General features: G+C 36.6%; 3 protein-coding genes across 7 annotated transcripts; 2 read left to right on the top strand and 1 right to left on the bottom strand.

Annotated features, from left to right (window-relative positions):
• The first annotated feature begins 2,103 nt into the window (after positions 1-2,103).
• LOC103945752 (adenylyl-sulfate kinase 1, chloroplastic-like) lies at positions 2,104-5,476 on the top strand. Of its 5 annotated transcripts, none has more exons than XM_018647092.2 (7): positions 2,104-2,315; positions 2,787-2,923; positions 3,754-3,903; positions 3,988-4,106; positions 4,198-4,336; positions 4,468-4,514; positions 5,024-5,476. In XM_018647092.2, the coding sequence occupies exons 1-7, from the start codon at positions 2,209-2,211 to the stop codon at positions 5,120-5,122; spliced, it is 798 nt and encodes a 265-aa protein (XP_018502608.2). In that variant the 5' UTR covers positions 2,104-2,208; the 3' UTR covers positions 5,123-5,476. The 5 variants fall into 5 exon arrangements, with proteins under 5 accessions (XP_018502608.2, XP_048437995.1, XP_048437996.1 ...); XM_048582038.1 differs by having other exon boundaries at positions 2,104-2,327; XM_048582039.1 differs by having other exon boundaries at positions 2,107-2,327; positions 4,252-4,336.
• Positions 5,477-5,878: 402 nt separating this feature from the next.
• On the bottom strand, positions 5,879-7,585 carry LOC103945754. The gene is made up of 4 exons (XM_009356345.3): positions 7,295-7,585; positions 6,943-7,102; positions 6,352-6,419; positions 5,879-6,257 (listed from the first exon to the last, which is right to left on the bottom strand). Exons 1-4 carry the CDS (start codon positions 7,568-7,570, stop codon positions 6,036-6,038), a joined length of 726 nt encoding a protein of 241 aa, XP_009354620.2. The 5' UTR covers positions 7,571-7,585; the 3' UTR covers positions 5,879-6,035.
• A 763-nt stretch (positions 7,586-8,348) lies between these two features.
• LOC103945755 (peptidyl-prolyl cis-trans isomerase CYP65) lies at positions 8,349-12,391 on the top strand. The gene is made up of 10 exons (XM_009356346.3): positions 8,349-8,723; positions 8,872-8,934; positions 9,067-9,170; positions 10,075-10,166; positions 10,279-10,368; positions 10,469-10,544; positions 10,629-10,999; positions 11,161-11,417; positions 11,520-11,807; positions 12,317-12,391. The coding sequence occupies exons 1-10, from the start codon at positions 8,596-8,598 to the stop codon at positions 12,330-12,332; spliced, it is 1,485 nt and encodes a 494-aa protein (XP_009354621.2). The 5' UTR covers positions 8,349-8,595; the 3' UTR covers positions 12,333-12,391.
• The last annotated feature ends 6,454 nt before the right edge of the window (positions 12,392-18,845 follow it).

The raw sequence follows: 18,845 nt of genomic DNA, 5'->3' as shown, positions 1-18,845 counted from the left end.
ATATTTTTCTCTCAAGTGAGGCATAAATATATATATATATATATATATATATATTTATACACATATATACAGATTGCTTAAGGGGAGGAATCCCTATTTTTTCAAAAAAAATGAGGACACGCTCCCCACCGTTAGATTGGTTTTAATGAAATTATGTGGTTGAGATTAAAACACTAGGCTACACGATCTTAATCACACAATTTCATTAAAGTTAAATCCAACGGTGAGGCGCGTGTCCCCATTTTTTTTTTGAAAAATGAGGATCCCTCCCCTTAACCAATCTGTGCGTGTGTGTGTGTGTGTATATATATATATGTATATATATGGCCCTTTATAACCAAATATATCTCGAGATACTAAACCTAGTTAGAAACTTTTTATTTTTTATTTTTTTTAGTTTTACGTATGTTAAAATAAACAGTTAAATGAGTACCCGTTTATAACTGCGGGTAATACCTATAACTGTCCATTTAAATTTCACGGGTAAACAGTTATACCCATAACCGCTTATTTATCTAAACGTGTTTGGGCCCAAAATAATATTATTGGGCCGAGCGTAGGTTTATGTTCGGCCCAAAGTTTTTTAAATGTACTATGGGCTATCTGGTGGTCCTAAGCTGCTCAGTTGGGGCGGTCGAGTCTTATTGTAAGAATGAGTGATTTGGATAAGAGCTGATGGGTCGAAGTCTTAGTGCGATAAGGGGTTCTAATGCAATGAGGATTCTTGGCCGGAAATGAATACGGCCTAAAAAGGGGGTGAGTTCAAAGTCCTAATATAAGTAGGATTGGTCGAGATAAGGTTGGATTAGAATAAGACGTCCTAATTCGAATATGGTTTTAACTTGATTGTAAGGAGGGTTTGTTGCTATAAATAGAGAGCATAGTGCATCATTCAAGCCCTCTCCAATTCAACACACAACTGCCCTACGCAAATCTCTCAAACATCTTGAGATTTTTTATTTTCTTTTTCTGCCAACACATCTTCAGTTTGGATAAACAGCACTGTGAAGGCAACCGGCGAACACCTTTAGTTTGGATAAACAACACTGTTGCCGTAGAATTAGCCGATCGAGGAACACCTTTAGTTTGGATAAACAACACTGCGTTGAGGCCGACTGGTTACCTATCCAAGTCTCGGTTGAGAAGGGTTTTTGAATCTTTATCGGTGGAGGTCATCTTATTAGCCTTTTCAGCGAAATAAGGTGTTACAAGTTACTACATTAGGCACATTTGAACGTCGAGTGATCTTATGATTGGATACTCACAAGTGAGTTTTAGAGTTCGGCATTTTGACGGTCGAACCACATTTACCATCAAGACATACATCTTTTTTGAGTACCTGTGTCCGTATAATTTGGAGCTGATTTGACGTGCTTATACTCTTATGAATATAATTATCGTGATCGAACCCGACGCCGACGATTCGTGAACTTCGTAGAACTAGCAACCTTGTCTTCAGGCTCGAGAACCCAAAGGCCGAGACGTGTTCCTTCTTCAGTCGCAGTTGAAAGATTAAGAAGTCAGCAGTGTGCTCAACGCAACATCAACAAATTTTACTCCTCTGCCGAGCTCGGCAGACAAGTTGGCATGTCTCGCATCAACCGAAGGACGTAGTTAGCTCATTAGTTACTCGGTCTGCGCGCCACGTAGGCTTTGTAGTTTTTAGGGTTAACAAAACGGTTATCCATAACCGTAACTGTCAAATTTAAATGAACGGATAACCTGTGATTACCCATAGCCAATGAATATTTGCCCATCCCTAGGAGGGAGACATGAAATGAGAGGCAGGAGACCCATAGATTTTTCAATGTGTCCATAACATGGACACATATGTTATATATTATTATATAAATGAATAAACATTTAAAAAGGGAAATGGATGCTCTCCACATCCCTTCCTCTTAATCCACCAAGTTCAGGGATCTAACGGGTAAAATTATTGTAACTTTAAAATGGATTCCTGTTTATACTCGTTGAATCAAATTTCAATAATTCGGATCCCCTAACTTGATTGATGGATTAGGAGGAAAAAATCCGGAAAGTATTCTTTCCTTAAAAAGCAAATTTCACTTTTATAATGAAATAGGACCTATCGCTGTCCGGCGCGCCTCGGCCGTCTGCATTAGTTAGTAAAATGATTGGTTCTGGACTCAATTCATTTTTGCTTCCTTCTTTGTCCATCTATTTTGCTACGTTGTCAGCCCCTCTATGTATCTTCCTCTCCTGTATACAACATTCGTTCTGTTACTTCTCATCGGTGCCACCAGCCGCCATTTTGGAGCTCAATTTGAAGCATTTCAAGTGATTCCTAGGAGGTTGATGATTCAGTAACCATATGAACCTTGCTTCTTTCTTTCTTCTGCTCATTTATTTTTCGGTTGAGACGTAATTCAGTTAGCATTTTGTGGGATTCGTGCTGTTTTGGTTATGAATCGGCCTTGAATTTCGTACCTTTTTTAAGCCTCAAGGGCTGTTCGTACCTGCTTTATATATTAATTATCTGATAACGGATCTGGTGAATGTTGGAGGGTTTTTTTTTTTCTTTTCTTTTTGCATAAAATTTTTCACTTGTGTTAAATATAACTGATTAATGATCTATGCTTTAAATTATGGAGGATGTTAGCAGAATTTAAAGGTTTTATTTGGCAATTTGGCATTAAAGTGAAGAAAAATTCTCAGTCCATGAGCATGAGTAGTGTTATTGTTATAGAATGTTGTAAGGTAATATATTGGTTTCTATAAATGGATTTGGGGTTCTAATTTAGACCAACCATCTAACTAGGTAGAAATTTGTACCGGATGTCAACCATGGAGAACCCGGAAAACATTGTGTGGCATAAGTGCTCGGTGGAGAAACTTGATAGGCAACAATTACTTAAGCAGAAAGGCTGTGTCATATGGATTACTGGTTTAAGTGGTTCAGGTTTGTTTCTATTCTCTTTTGCTATACGAAATGCTAATTGGCGTCGCAGAAGCAATCTTTGTTATCTGCACATGCCCACAATGTTTCAGCTCTTTTCTTATGTAGGTATTTTTATGCAAAATTTGTTTGTTGTTTTTATTTTTTTCACAGTTGTGAAGTTTGTAAGATTTGGCTGTTTTCTGTTGTGCATATTTTAATATGGGAATTTGTGGTTTGTAGTTAAACTTGGGTAGAAGTAATCATGCTGATACGGCATAACCCTTCTGGCATTATGCATCTCAATAACCAGAAGGCAAGGTGATGAGACCTAAATGAAAGGTGTTGCCATCATTTGACCTTACCTTTCCCTTTCAAAGAAATATGTCCAAGGAGGATAAAGAAAAAGAAATTGACTAGTATGAGTGCATTACTTATCTCGCTGTCTCTCATACACAAACACGCGCAATGAAATGGAAAGAGATCTGTTATTAGCTAACAATCTCTGTCTGCATGTTTTCATTTAGTACCCATCTCTGCTGCTTCTTAGTTGTAATATTGCTTATTATACCTTTGTTTTTTAACATTGGTAATATGCAGCACATAGGAGTACCATTTTAATTTTAGCTAATAGTTATAGCCACATCGGAGTGTTTACTATAAAGGAAGAACTAGGAGAGAAGAAATTTAACACATGAACTCTCTCCCCAGTTGGAAGAACTTTAAGATACAGACATTTTGAGATTGCTTGGTACAACTTTATTTACTGCTGTAATTCATTCTGTTCAATTTGTGACTGCTTAGTTTACACAATCTCATAACCAACATTATCATATCTTGGTCTTTGAATTTAGGAAAAAGCACTGTGGCATGTGCTTTGAGTCAAGGCTTGCACATGAGAGGAAGGCTCACCTACATACTTGATGGTGACAACGTTCGTCATGGTCTAAATCGTGATCTTAGTTTCGAAGCAGAAGATCGTGCAGAAAACATACGAAGAATTGGTGCGTATTTTTGTAGTTAAATTATTGGCCCCTTCGTTTTCTTATATCCTTTTACTGATTTAATTCTGAAAAAACAAAAAAAAGCCGAGGTAGCTAAGCTCTTTGCGGATGCTGGCATCATTTGTATTGCTAGCTTAATATCTCCCTACAGAAAGGACCGAGATGCCTGCCGTGCGCTGTTTCCTGAAGGAGATTTTATTGAGGTATGTGGTGTCTTTAACATGAGGAATGAATTCAATCCAAAAATATAACTTATTGAATTTGGTTTGCTATTACCACCAAATGAAACAACAGACAAGAGGCTCTATCTTGCCAGTGATGACAGCTGACAAGACTCACAATTCTCAGGTGTACATGGATGTGCCGCTGCATGTGTGTGAGAATAGGGACCCAAAGGGACTCTACAAGCTTGCACGAGCTGGAAAAATCAAGGGTATTTTCTAGGAGTTTGTATTTAAAGCCAATCCAGTGCCAAATTATCATTTGGCATTATTTATTCCACCACCCCAGCGAAATCAGTCTTACCAATAGTAAGCGGTGAATAATTTCTTTGGCATTCTGCAGGCTTTACAGGGGTTGATGATCCATATGAGCCGCCATTAAAGTGTGAGGTACATAAAATCATGCTTCTGTGCAGGGTAGCATTCCTTTGCATTTTTCTGAATGAAGTAATTACTCATCAGACAAAAGAATAAAATGGATTAAAAAGAAAGATTATGCTAGTGTGATTGACTTTGGTGGTGTCGAGATATGCGTATGCAGTTCTAAAGATATGCGTATGCAGTTCCAAAGATCTGCTGTGCAGTCTGAAATGAAATTATATCATGCAAGGAATTTTATGTTTTGAGCCATCTTGTGGAATACCAATTTTCTATGTAGATTCAGAATAGTTGAACGATCCAAATGAAATGGGTTGAGGGGTAGAAGTGTGACTGGCACCATCTCACTGAACTTTTATTAGAATTTATACTGGACCATGAAACAATGAAATCAAGCTTGTAATTTTCCCTATGTCATTCATGTCCTGTATTTCCTTGTTTTAAGTTTACTGTTTTCTTATTATTCTTTCATCGTTCGGATGTTAATCTCTAACACTGGAGTCCAACTTATTGATTTGCAGATAGTATTGCAGCAGAAGGGTACGGATTCTGTCACCCCAGGCGAGATGGCTGAAACCATGATATCATATTTGGAGGAGAAAGGGTATCTGCAGGCGTGATAGAAGAAAAGGTCTTTCGAGTTTGTTGGTTGGTACCAGTTGCGGCCTTTCCTGCAACGTAACATCCTACAAAGAACCTAGTTTTACCAGTGAAGAAGTAAAACGAGAAGTTATTTTCTCGTTCCCTGCAGTTAGGAAATTGTTCGTTTCCTGCATAATCCAGTTCCTTCCATGGGGTAAATTAATCAATCGATTAATCGATTTATTTTGTTTGAAAGCTGCCTTGCGCAATGTGGCTTTCGAACAGTCAACTAGTAATAAAGTAGTGGAAGGGAACTTAGGGGATGAATTTCATGTTTACAGTGTCATTGTGTAATGAAATTGGACGTCTGTAAAATATATGTTTCAGCTGAATATGTAGTTGGTTTTAAGATTTGTTAGATAACTATTGCCGGTGTGATCTTTCCACTTCCAAAGAAAGAACGCCGAACTGGTACCCGAGAAGAGGAAGAGAGTCAGAGAACATTGAACTTGAGGGATACAACTAGAGACTAGGGGGGATAGAGAAGGGAGGTGCAATGGCTACCAAGGAGTCTCCCCAATCAAATCGGCTGCCTACGATCCAATCTCGGCGATTAACATCCATCCAGAGACAGAAAATGCTTCCTTCTCAAACTCAATCGACAGAATGATCTGCCCGCTCAACTGCCCTGCACTATTAACTTGATGCTTGATCTCAGCCATGTGGTTAAATTAATGAAACATAACAATTTACTGGTAAGTAAAACTGATTGCGGTAAGTAAGACAAACAGATAAAAAGGGTAAAAAGGAAATCCCGCTTTGAGCTCAAACTCGTCAAATCGATCTAAAGAATTACCAGGTAACAAACGTCATGTCTATTTGCCGGTGCTACATTTGTTTGTCTAGGACGTCTATGTGGCAATCCAAAGTGAGTGCAACGATTAAGGCATTTCAATGATTGGATTTCAACTTCATTTCTTTGGCAATACAAGGTAGCCATTTCTCGCCCCTAATTTTCTTCAGTTGTGCAACTCTTTCCTCTTCTCTTTTTGCTGCTGCTTTTGCTGCTGCATCTTTCGCTTCTTGCCTAGACAATGATGTCTGGCATTTATCTCTTGCGGCAGCCAATATATCCTTCCCATCAACAGCAACAGATTGGAGTTGTCGTTTAAACTGCCAACAAGACAATACAATAAACGGATAAGTAGCTATTGTGTAAACAATATATCTCCTAATGCAATTGAGAACCCAGGATAAAAATCAAGACCTTCTTCGATTTCTCATTAATTACTTTTCCAGGTAGAATTCTTGGTCTCCTTCTCAGCGGCTGTGGATCTGGCAGCATGCACATAACTTTCAGTTCAAGCTCACAGTTTAGCAATAGGCATGAAATACATCAGTGGGTTGGCACCAGAGAACGGCCAACTCGCCAATGCAAAAATTATGAAGGGCATGTCGAAATTCACTAGTCATCTCATGGTGGAAGAACTTGACAGAAAATTAGTAGTAACTACCACTACGCCAATTGCATTGAAGTCACAGCCTACATGTGCCTAAACCCTAAACCATAAGGCCTCATGGTGTCTACGATTGTCTTAGATTGGATAACTCGCTAGAATCAATGAATGTTGAATGAAAAATGGATGCCCCACTCGCATATTTTGTCCAAGCAAAGGTAGAAGATCGCGAGGGAGTTTCCCTTCGTGACTAATCCATCTTCTACCCTCAACTGCGAGTTGGTATCCAATTCTTCATCAGCACCGAATCTCAGAAGTTATCCAATTCAAACCAATCCTACACACCAAACCGGGCCTAAATCCGTTGTTTACAAACAAAAAGTTTGATGGGAATCACTCACCTACATGATCGAACACAATCCCAGGGGGAGCATTTTTGAACAAGCGAATACAACCTTCCTCTTCATTATCCCCCATAGGCTCATCATCTGGTAAATGAATCAGGGGATCGCTAACAATCTCCAAATTCTTTCCTATTATTTCATCCAAAATCTTTTGTGCCTGCCAACAAAGCTTCTTACCTTCAGTTTCTATACAATTAAATACTCATCTTTTATCCCACAAAATGCTTATTTCACAATCAAATTAGTAAATAAAAATCAAAATAAACCATTAAAATTACACCATTTTAAAGGATACAGATTGAAAAAAGTGAAAATAAAATATGGGGATTGATTGATTGAGCTGGGTGACCTTGATTTGGTAGTGCTTGGGAAGCTGCTGCTGGGTTTTACTCTGCTTGTTATCTCCACCGCCGCCTCCATTATTTTCGGTAGCAGAAACGCCGTTGACGAGGGAAGACATAAAAGAGGACGCCCCCGCAGCGGCTGAGCTGATGGCTGCTTTCCACTCCAAGTCTCCATCTTCCTCGCTACTGCTGCCGCTGTTGCACTCCCCCATTTCTCTGTTGAAACCAGTTTCGGGTTTTAGAGTACAGTCGAGTCTCGACCTTATAAGCTTTAGGCCCATTTTTTGTTACTGGACTGAACCCATTTGTGGGCTTAGACTACCATAGGGTCATTTTGTATTTGTTTGGATGAATTGATTATTATTATTATTTTTTAACAAATTATATTATATACTCCAAAGAGGAAGAGAGTGGGCTAATTAGCCTCACAACTTAAAAGAGTTATTGTCATTCTACCGTACCGTACTAATTTCATGTTAATCGATAATTATACCGAACGGAAGATATTTAGTTTGATATTGTATTCAAAATTACTATTACCATACTATACCGGAAATATATATAGAGCCTTTAAACAAAAGGATTTCCATTCTGAGAAAAAAATTGAAGATTAGTTATGGGGTTCACACCACATCAAATCTTGATGATTAACCCATTTATTTTTCAAGTAGTACCTCATAGATCATTTTTACAAAATATTAGCCAACTCGAAAATTTAAGGCATCTAATTGACTTCAAATAATTAGCAAACAATATGTTTAAATCAAAATTGAAATTTCATCTTGACAATTAAATGGTCACATGGTTTCAGATTAATACATCGATATTTTTACACTAACGAGAATGAGAATTCGGCTAAACCACACTATGTGGAACCTAATTTCGTATCGAATTCATCATCCAAGAGATTCAAACCTAAGATTTTTAATTTACAAGTGAAAATGAATACCACCAGATTATAGTACCAAGGGACGAAAATTGAAGGTTGAGGGGGGCAAAAATGGGAGTATGCCTCAAAGTTTAGTGGGCAATCCTAAAATTCAACCCTAAGTAAACACGAGAATTGGAACAAAAAAATATACAGCACGAGACATCCGGCGCCGAAATGATTTTCTTCTCCGTCTGAAAACAGGCGTAGACTGCGTTCCACCGCCTCAGTTGCAGGAATCAAAACGAAACCCTAGCTTACTGCAGATTCCGATCGATTGCAATTATCCAGAGAAAACCCAATTGCAATTGGGGAAGAAGAGCAGCCAAACCCTAAGTAAACAATCAGTAAAGTCAGTGTCCGTACAGGTAACAAACAATGGGAAAGAAGCAGCACAGCAAAGATCGAATGTTCATCACCAAAACGGAGTGGGCCACCGAATGGGGCGGCGCCAAAGCCCAGCCCACCTCCACTCCTTTCAAACGCCTCCCCTTCTATTGTTGCGCGTACCGTCCTCCCTCTCTCTCTCTCTCTCTCTCTCTCTCTCTCTCTCTCTATATATATATATATATATATAATTGCACATTCTTTGTTTTTGGCTAATTTCAAGTTTTGGTTGTTAAATTTGGTGCCCTTCTTCAATTTTTGTTGCAGGCTTACGTTTACGCCATTTGAAGACCCAGTGTGCACCGCAGACGGCAGCGTTTTTGATATACTGTGAGTTTTTCGTATTATGCTATTCTGAGGCACATTTAATTTCGTGGGTTTTACATTAGCTTCACTGTTTTTTGTTGTGTGGAGATTTGTGTGACATGAATTTTGTTTTTGGGTTTTGGAAAATGGGTGCAGGAATATAATTCCGTATATCAGAAAGTATGGGAAGCATCCTGTTACCGGAGTCCCGCTGAAGCAGGAGAATCTCATACCGCTAACGTTCCACAAGAATTCTGATGGTTTGTGCTTCTTAGCTTTGCTTTTGCATACATTTTGACAAATCATGCATTCAATGGATAGAGTAGATAGTGGTTCATATGCTATAGAAGAACATGTAGGATAGTACCTCCTTGAGTTAGTTGAAGTTGGAATATAAGCAAAACTGGAATTATGGCACTGGATTAATGTTTATTTTTTCCAGTCTTGTGCTGACAGAAATGATTTTAGAATTTTTAAAGTGGAATATTCAGGACAGGAAAGACTGTTAGAGTGCATGACTTAAATGAGATCTCAAACCTGAGTTGGAATATGTGTATACATGCATATGTACGTATCTGCATGAATTTAGTGGTTTATCGATATTAACCATAGAAAATGAAAAATGAGAAATTGTTTCCATGACCATGAGGTGTGGTGGTAATTGCTTTCCCAGTTTTAGAACCAATATAACCATGTAAGTTTTGCATAAGGGAACACAGCAAGAAGTCGTAAGCCATAAAGTTATCGCATGTCCAGTTAGAACTTTGAGGTTGAAAGTGTTACTGGTATCCCTTTGGTCAAACCAATTTCCTCTGTTTTGGTGAATCAAATGAACATTTGGAGGCCTACTTTGTTGTTTACAGAAACCTTATTGAAACTAGTTTTTAAGCACAATTTTTTTTTTTTTTTTTGGGGAAACCCATCAGACGGAATGGTATGATGGATATTTTTGACTACTAGTTGGTTTTGTTGTCAACCCTTTTGGGTGATATGATCGGCACAATTTTTCATAGTTTCTTCCTCTGTATAGTCATGGGAGTATGTCAGCCAGACGGTTTTTGTTTGCTTCACCATTTTTATACCTCTGATTTGGCAGTTCATAATCTGTTGTTTAGGTATCTTCTCTTAGATGATTGAATTTTTTTTTTTTCACTTGTTGTGTAGGAGAGTTTCAGTGCCCTGTTTTGAACAAAGTTTTCACTGAATTTACACACATAGTTGCTGTGAAGACAACAGGAAATGTCTTCTCCTATGAGGTTTGTTTTCTTGCTATGATATAGTGTCAGTAGTATAAGTTTTCTTCCGACAGTATAAGACATATAATTGTTCTGTATACATTTTTATCTCACTTTTGCTTTCGCTTTTTAGGCAGTTAAAGAACTAAACATCAAGACCAAGAATTGGAAGGAGCTCCTCACAGATGAACCATTTTCCAAGGAAGACCTGATAACCATTCAGGTACTTGAGAATTTTGAGATAAAATTTTTTGTATCGATACATTGTAAGTTCTTGTTTCTTGTTTGAATATCACATTGGTTTTTATGGATGCCCTTTGCAGAATCCCAATGCACTTGACAGCAAGGTTCTAGTGGAGTTTGATCATGTTAAAAATAGTCTGAAAATTGATGATGAAGGTGAGCTAGTGGGTCAACTATAGTGTTATGTTTCTGTTAATAAATTTTATTTATTTTCTTCTTTTTATTTCATCTCTTTTTCAGATTTTAAGAGAATGAGTGCAGACCCCACCTTTAACATTAATGTAAATGGAGATATCAAGCAGATGCTCAAGGAGCTTGGAACTGAAAAAGGAAGGCTAGCTGCACTGCATGGAGGAGGTGGCAGCAAGGCACAAAATGAACGGGCTGCTGCACTTGAAGCCATTTTAGCTGCAAGATCGCGTATTAAAGAGGATCCGAAATCAAATTCGAATGGGGAGGTGAAAGCTCAGGCATATAGTATTGTGGATGCTGCTTCTGCTTCTGTGCATGGAAGAAGTGCTGCTGCCGCCAGAGCCACATCAAGTGACAAAACTGCTGCTCGAATTGCTATGCACAAGGCTGGTGAGAGGGCACCAGTGAATGCAAAGATGGTTAGTGAATTTTATTTATAATCTCTCCTACCCAATAGTAAATGCTAGGAGCTACAGTATGATTATTAAACTTAATTGTGTTTAATGTTTAAAAGAGTAGCACTCTTCCAGCAACAATTATTTTTCCTTGCTGCCTTGTTTAACACAAGTATTAATTTCAGGTAAAGAGCAGATTCACCACGGGTGCTGCTTCCAGATCTTTCACTTCTACCGCCTTTACTCCTGTTACTGAAAATGAATTTGAATATGTTAAAGTTGAGAAGAATCCAAAAAAGAAAGGATATGTACAACTACACACAACACATGGTGATTTGAACATTGAGCTACACTGTGATATTGCCCCCAGAGCTTGCGAGAACTTCATCACTCTTTGTGAACGTGGCTATTATAATGGAGTAGGTTTTCATAGAAGCATTAGGTATGGTGATATGCTCTAGTTTAAATTCCTTGTTCAAGTTAAATTCTTGTTGTGAATGAAAATAGAAATGGTTAAGGATTTACGATTCACATTTTTGTGTAGGAATTTTATGATTCAAGGTGGTGATCCTACTGGTACTGGGACAGGAGGGGAATCTATATGGGGAAAGCCTTTTAATGATGAAGTGAACTCCAAGTTACTTCACTCTGGAAGGGGTGTTGTTAGTATGGCTAACAGTGGGCCACACACTAATGGCTCCCAATTTTTCATCCTTTACAAATCTGCAAACCATTTGAACTACAAGCATACGGTTTTTGGTGGAGTTGTCGGTGGCTTGACCACATTGGCAATAATGGAAAAGGTTCCTGTTGATGATAATGACCAACCTTGGTAAGTTTATTGTTTTTTCTTTTATCAAAACTAAAGTCCTGCATTCATGTTTTATAATTTTTTACCTTTTCAAAGAAGTTTTCATGTCTGTTGATTGTAAGCATTTTATCAGGTGTGCATCATCCTAATAAGAATCATCCATCTACATTATGTGTTTACTGTTTTAAATTGTCACTCGTTCTAGATCGTGCTGGCTAGAGTTTATTGAAAGCCCTAACGTAATATTATTGGTTCTTTTTACCATTTTATAGCTACTATAGTCCAAACCTAGTTCCTGCTAGTTGCAGCAGGAGTTTATGTATATCTACGTACATGCACATGTTAATGCACACCGCTGTATGAATATCCATAGCATTTCATCTTATCAGTAGTAGTAGCTGAAATTGTTCCATGAGTTTCAATGTTCGACACTGCTACATATAGCCTACTGAATCTTATGATTTTTTAAACAAGGTCAAGCTCCTGTGTACCCAGGCCTCACTTTCTTTTTTCTGCCGTGTCTTGTGCAGGAGGAAATTAAGATAACAAGTGTCACAATTTTTGTTAATCCTTACACAGAGCCTGATGAAGAAGAAGAAGACAAGGCCAAAGCTGAAGAGAAAGCTCAGGATGAAGATAATGTTTGTTACTAGACCCTTAAATTTGTGCTGGTGCTTTTTTCAACTTTATTCCGTTTGTTACGATAGTAAAGCAACTCATTTTGTGTTAACTCTCAGGACAAGGTTGGGTCATGGTTTAGCAATCCTGGTACGGGAGTGGAATCTGGCCCTGGCGGTGGTGGTGGTGTTGGGAAGTATTTGAAAGCAAGGAGTGCTCTGTCTGAACCGGCTGCTGTTGACGCTGGTCTGACAGAGCTTCCTTCAACAAAGAAAAGAAAATCAAGAGTTTCCGCGTCCAATTTTAATGATTTTTCTTCATGGTAGTTGGTAAATATCCCAAATGTTGTATTGTACCGTATGTAGATATTGTTTTGGAAGAGTGAGTAGGCAGAGCATTGTAACCTATTTTTTTGAAGGTATAGAAATAGCAGATCGAACTTCCGAGGGATAAACATTGCTTATGATTCTATTTGAAATTAACAGTTACATATGATTGACATGAACCTCCGACTGAGACATGCATGGATGGAGTGTGAACCATTATAGCTTTTCAATGGAAATAATAATTGAAGTGGGTTTATATTGGTTTGAGGGTGAACCATTATAGCTTTTCAATAATATTTGTTATAATGGTGTGGTGGATAGCTTTCAAATGGAAGGTGGTGACCGTTTCCATAAACCAATTGGAATCCACGGCTGGAGCCTATTATTGTTGTGATAAATATTCACAAAGTTGTCACTATTGAAGTAAATGAAATGATGCATCTTCTAAGTCGAGATTCATTACTTGCCTCTTCAAAATAAGTCACATATTTTGAGAAATGGCTCTTCAATATCTGTAAATAGGGTAATCCGGCATTCACATATTCATACATATAGTGCACTAGATATTAGAGTGTCTGATTGAGTCCATATGAGAGTTTTCAATACAATCGTGGTTCACTGGAGCCTTTTCATTTGGAATGTTGCTGTTATAAGGACATGGTCGTTATATCCTGATAGACAAATCCCAATCAACCATGAGCGCAGTAGTGGAGCGTAAAATTATCTTAAGGATCCTATATCTAACATTTGCCTGAGACTGATTTTTCACATTTTTCTAATCCATTTCCATGTGCATTTAGCATTAGTTATAATTGTTCGTATGCATTAATTTTATGTTTAACTGCATGATGATTTATTCATTTCTCATATGACTAAAATTATAGCAATTAGACTATTTTTATAACAATTCGATGACTAAAAAATAAAGAGAGATGCTAAAAGGAGTGTGAAAATCATCCCACAAGCTAATTTAGGACACTCTAGTCCAGCTTAAACTAATATTATCGTGTGCTCAAGCACATGCTCACTGCATGCTTTATCTAGTGATGACAGGGGCGTACGTAGAACATATCTCTGAATCATTACATGGTGTTTCAAAACAATCTCTCTTTTTCACAACATATCTCAGAAATTTGATGACAAAGTTGCAGAGAATGAAATTTAAGAAGTTGAACTCTTTCAGTATCGTTCAACGGTTTCTGCAATTTCATATCGTATTTCTGACATCTACTTGATTTGCAAATTGTAGTTTCCTCTAATTGATTTGCAAATTATGTTTTCATTTACTGGAGAGCTTCATTAATCATTATAGTACCATAGGAGATGCAATTTATATGTACTCTCAACAGTTAATAAACGTGTACATGGTACAGTTTATGATGTGGTCTACAGAACTTTATATATGTCATTCTTTTTTGGTTACAAAGGAGGCCAAAAGGTCGAGCAAGACGCTAAACAAAGATAAAAATATCAACATAAAGAATTACAAGGAATAGGAATAGAAATTATTTTGATTAGAGTAATGCTACACTTATCACATTTGTACCATCTCTATAATAAAGGTAAGACCTACCAACATATGTCGGTCTCATTTCTATTAAAAAAGTGATACGAAAGTGGTATGGAAAATGTGATAAGAGTAGCATTTTTGTTTGATTATTGAGTCCCATGCATTTACTAAATTATGAGTATGGGAATCAAAATACTGGGGAACTTCTTCAAGTGTTTGCTTAGCTTACATGTAAGGAATCAGAAGGGTACAAGTTTCACATTAAAATCCGTAATCAAATATCTAAAAGTAGGAATCCAATCAGCTAAAGGAAACTGATTGATCTGATTCTCTTTTCTTAGTTTCCTTCTTTTGAAGTTCTTTAATTCCTTCATTTTTTTTTTCTATTTATGTTGAGTAAACATGGCCAAACTACTCCAGTATGAACAACTCCAAAACATCGTTTAGTAGTACGCAAGTGGATAGAGGAGGATCTTCAAAACAAAGCATTGCCCAAGTCCATGAAGATACTACTATATATCTTCTTTGGAAGCCGCAATATTTAATCATGTAATTAAACCTCTCATGTAAAAATATCAATTTACTATAAAAAAAAAAACAAAAAAAAAACATCACTCCACAACAATAATCGGACTTTTTATTTTATTTTATGGACTAAAGACTCAATTTAGTTAACAACTCTCAGTTAACCAATTAACCCCCCGCAAGTAGGGCCTCCTAACATCATCAACACAGAAAGGAGAGTTCTAATTCAAGGAATAATTAAGAAAAAAGACATGGTCATGACTACAACTTTTGTAACCACGGGCCTATAATTTTCAGTTTCCATAACAAATTAAGAAGATAAACTCTTGATAAACATGATTAGATGATAAGTATGTGGGTACTCCCAATTAATTATTTCTTCAAACCATATCCCTACGTTCCCTTTAAACTAATAGAAAAGATAATAGTTTTCTAACATATAACTAAACCCACTACACTAATAACTTGTTGAGTTGTCATCGCCATCCTAATCCAAAACAAATTTTGTATTGTTGAGGCAGTGACATTTCATCCATATTATTCATGTGATATTAATTAGGGATAACTAGCTATAGAGCCAATTTTGTGAGCCACTAGCAGAATTAGTCCACTTCGTTGAATTAGGTCTAATAATTAAGATTCCATGTATGTTTATTTGTGGTTTGTACCATATTTACCCATTAGGCTTATGAATTGTTATATATACACAAAATTTCTTAATTATGAGATTATTTGTCGTTTAACTAAGCCCTTAATTGTAGGATTAGTTATAGCCATATAATCACCTCAACCTCTAGTCCGTTTCATCCCACCTTTTTTCCTTCTTCTAAACAATTCCCTCTATCAATCCTCCTCTTTTTTGTCTCTTCCTTTCATGGGTGATATTTTTGTGTTCTTCCCTCCAAATTCATTCCTTTAATGGAGGTATATTATATCATATTTATATTTTTATGTTCCGCCATGTAGGTTCCTAGCATTTTTCTTCCAATACAATAGGTAGTTTATTTTTGTTTTGCATGTAGATTATATTTACTTTGTAGGTATAAAGCATTTTTTTTCCTATACAATAGGTGGGTAGTTACTAGATTATATCGGTTTTGTTTTCTTCATAAATAGCAGGTAGTTACTAGATAATATTTTAGTTTGAGTATTTAAATATTCAAAATTTAAAAATTGAATAAATGATAAAAAAATTAAAGAATTTAAATATTTTTATCTGAAGGGGCAAAATTGACATCAAAATATGTAATTGGATAACTGGACTCAGTCCCAAAAACTACCTATGTTTTTGGACCTAGATCCAAAAGCCCCATTAATTATTATAATAATAATACTAAAATCAAACAATACGGTATCACAAAACAAATCATCCCTTAATTATAGCTAGCTTTGAAAGCTTGTGATCTTACCGTCTCTCTACTTTATTCTTTTCTTACTAATAGTATATTTTATTCTAAATTTCCAGTATCAAATTTACATCACAAGAAGGATTTATATAGTATTATATATTATATTAGAAGAATACGATAATTTCTTTGAGGTCAAAATGTTAGGCTCAAAATTGGGAGGTCAATACAAGATCCGTACGGTCAATCGTTGGTGGGCTTGGATAATAAATCTAGAATATAGACAGCAAAATATAAGAGCATCTCCAACAGAGGAATGCTAAGTAGGCCAAATATTTAAACTAAATTGTAAACTAAATGATGCGTCGACAATAAGAAATAAGCATGTTAATTAACACTTGAATAAGGATAATGCTAGAGAAACTAAATTTTTAAACCAAATTTGCAAACTAAATGATGTGTCACCAATATGTGACATCCCACATCGCCCAGGGGAGTGATCCTTATATGTATATTCCCATCTCTACCTAGCACGAGACCTTTTGGGAGCTCACTGGCTTCGGGTTCCGTAGGAACTCCGAAGTTAAGCGAGAAGGGGGCTAGAGCAATCCCATGATGGGTGACCCACTGGGAAGTTGCTCGTGAGTTCCCAAAAACAAAACCGTGAGGGCGTAGTCGGAGCCCAAAGCGGACAATATCGTGCTACGGTGGTGGAGCGGGCCCGGGAAGTGATCCGCCGCGGGCCGGGATGTGACAAATAGGTATTAAGCACATTAATCAACATTTAAGAAATAATTCAATGATCAACTACCACATCATTTAGTTTACAAATTTGGTTGAAAAGTTTTGGTCTCTCTAGCATTATCGCTTAAGTTAACCCAATTATAAATAATCATATCATTTGGTTTAAAAATTCAGTCTCTCTAGCGCTAACCCCCAAAAAAACGTCAAATGTAAATTTGAAGGCTTATGAGGCAATGTCAAATTTTTTTTTGCTCCAACCCATATATTTTTTCTTATTCAATTAATATTTATAGGACCCACTCTTAAAAACAAATAAATAAAAACTAATTTTCATGATTTATGATTGATGCATTATTAGGACCCACACAACAAAACATTTAAAAAGATTTTCTCATATGTCAAAATTGGCAGCACACAATAAATATGTCAATCCACATAAGATTGGCATATCGGTTGGAGCTTCTATTGCCTTCAATTTTTATTATGTGGCATTTCACTAGGATTTGGCATCTCTTTTGGGGATGGTCTAAGTGGTTCACCATTAAAAATAGGTTAGTCCACTATGGTGGTCTGATAGATATTTGATGTGGATTGCAATAGATCTCAAAACAGTGTATTATAATTTTATTCTTGTGGATCCAACCACTTATAAGGAGTACTCAACCCCTTTTTATAGGCTTTTAGTGAGCCCCAAAAGTTCTGGATCTTTAATTCTCTCACCTTCGTATTAATAAGGGGAAATTTTATTTGAAATCATATAACCTATTTCTACTCTCAACTTACTCTCCACACTCATATTACTTTTAACTAAACTATCAATATATATTAACCCAACTTTACTACCTAAATTACTCTCACAAACCTTATTCAATATATAAATTCGTCTTTACATCCATTTAGGAAATAAAAACCAAAATCAATGCTCTGCAACTCATTACAAGCGTAAAGATCTCTCACATATTTGTCTCATCCTTCATCCTCTTCTACTAATTTTTCTTTATCTCATAAATGTTTTAAATAATTCCTCATCTGCTAATTCTGCTTAGTCCCATATAGATGATTAAAAAAAAATAAAAATTTTAAATCACATATATGTTTCTGCTAGTAATTATGCTTTGGAAAAGAAGCTGATGTTGTTCCTAAATCCAAAAAAATTGAAATCAAATGAAAAGAAATTTGCATAAATTGATTTATACCTTAGTTGAAGGATTCAAAACTTCAAAATCATTATTCATCAGTCAAAAAGAGTTTTTTTTTTTTTTTTTTTTTTTAATTTTTTTTTCTCTCTATGAGGGCATCTTAGAGTTTTAGCTAGAATAAACATATGATAAAGATTTTGTGATGGTAGGGTTTGATTATTAGGTGTGGGCTTATTGAGAAATTTTAATTTTATTGTTAATTTCATCTTGAAATTGATGGTAATTATGCAATAGGGTAAAAAACAAACAATTCACTTTTAAAGTTTAACTTGGTGTAGAGAGAGGTTACATGGGTTCAAATAAAATTTCTCATCAATAAATGGGTTGAGCACATAGGCACCACATGTAAGCTACCTCCTCACTATCCACTTAATACGTGGAGAGGAAGTGTCATTTACACGGAGCTACTTGCATGACTTCCTGGATCGACGCGTCCCAAGCGCGGCACTCATCCAAGAGTGGTTGAAAACTCACTTTGACCCAAGCGCTAAGCCTGACAGAACTTGTGTCACTTGATAGACTTCTTTTCTCGTCGATGGCCAACACGTGGCTTGAAGTTGATGTGTGGACAGATCTATCCTTTGAGCTTCGTGCCAGAAAGTTGTTAGGTTTGCCAACTAGCTAGGCGATTGGAAAGTATTTTAGGTTCTACACTCATCTCTTTCTATCGGTAAACTATCCAAGACCAAGAGCGGTCCTTGTTGGTGGTCGTCTTCATCGTTGCAATAGTGTTCTATCTAATGGTTTCTTTGGGCTAACTTGTAGGCCCCATGTCTTGATCTTTTCATCTT

Source organism: the organism of the source record quoted next, unplaced genomic scaffold, assembly GCF_019419815.1.
Source record: "Pyrus x bretschneideri cultivar Hongxiangsu unplaced genomic scaffold, Pyrus_bretschneideri_v1 Contig18, whole genome shotgun sequence".
Taxonomy (NCBI): domain Eukaryota; kingdom Viridiplantae; phylum Streptophyta; class Magnoliopsida; order Rosales; family Rosaceae; genus Pyrus; species Pyrus x bretschneideri.
The sequence above is the reverse complement of the archived record's forward strand: the minus strand, read 5'-3'. Positions and strand labels throughout refer to the sequence as shown.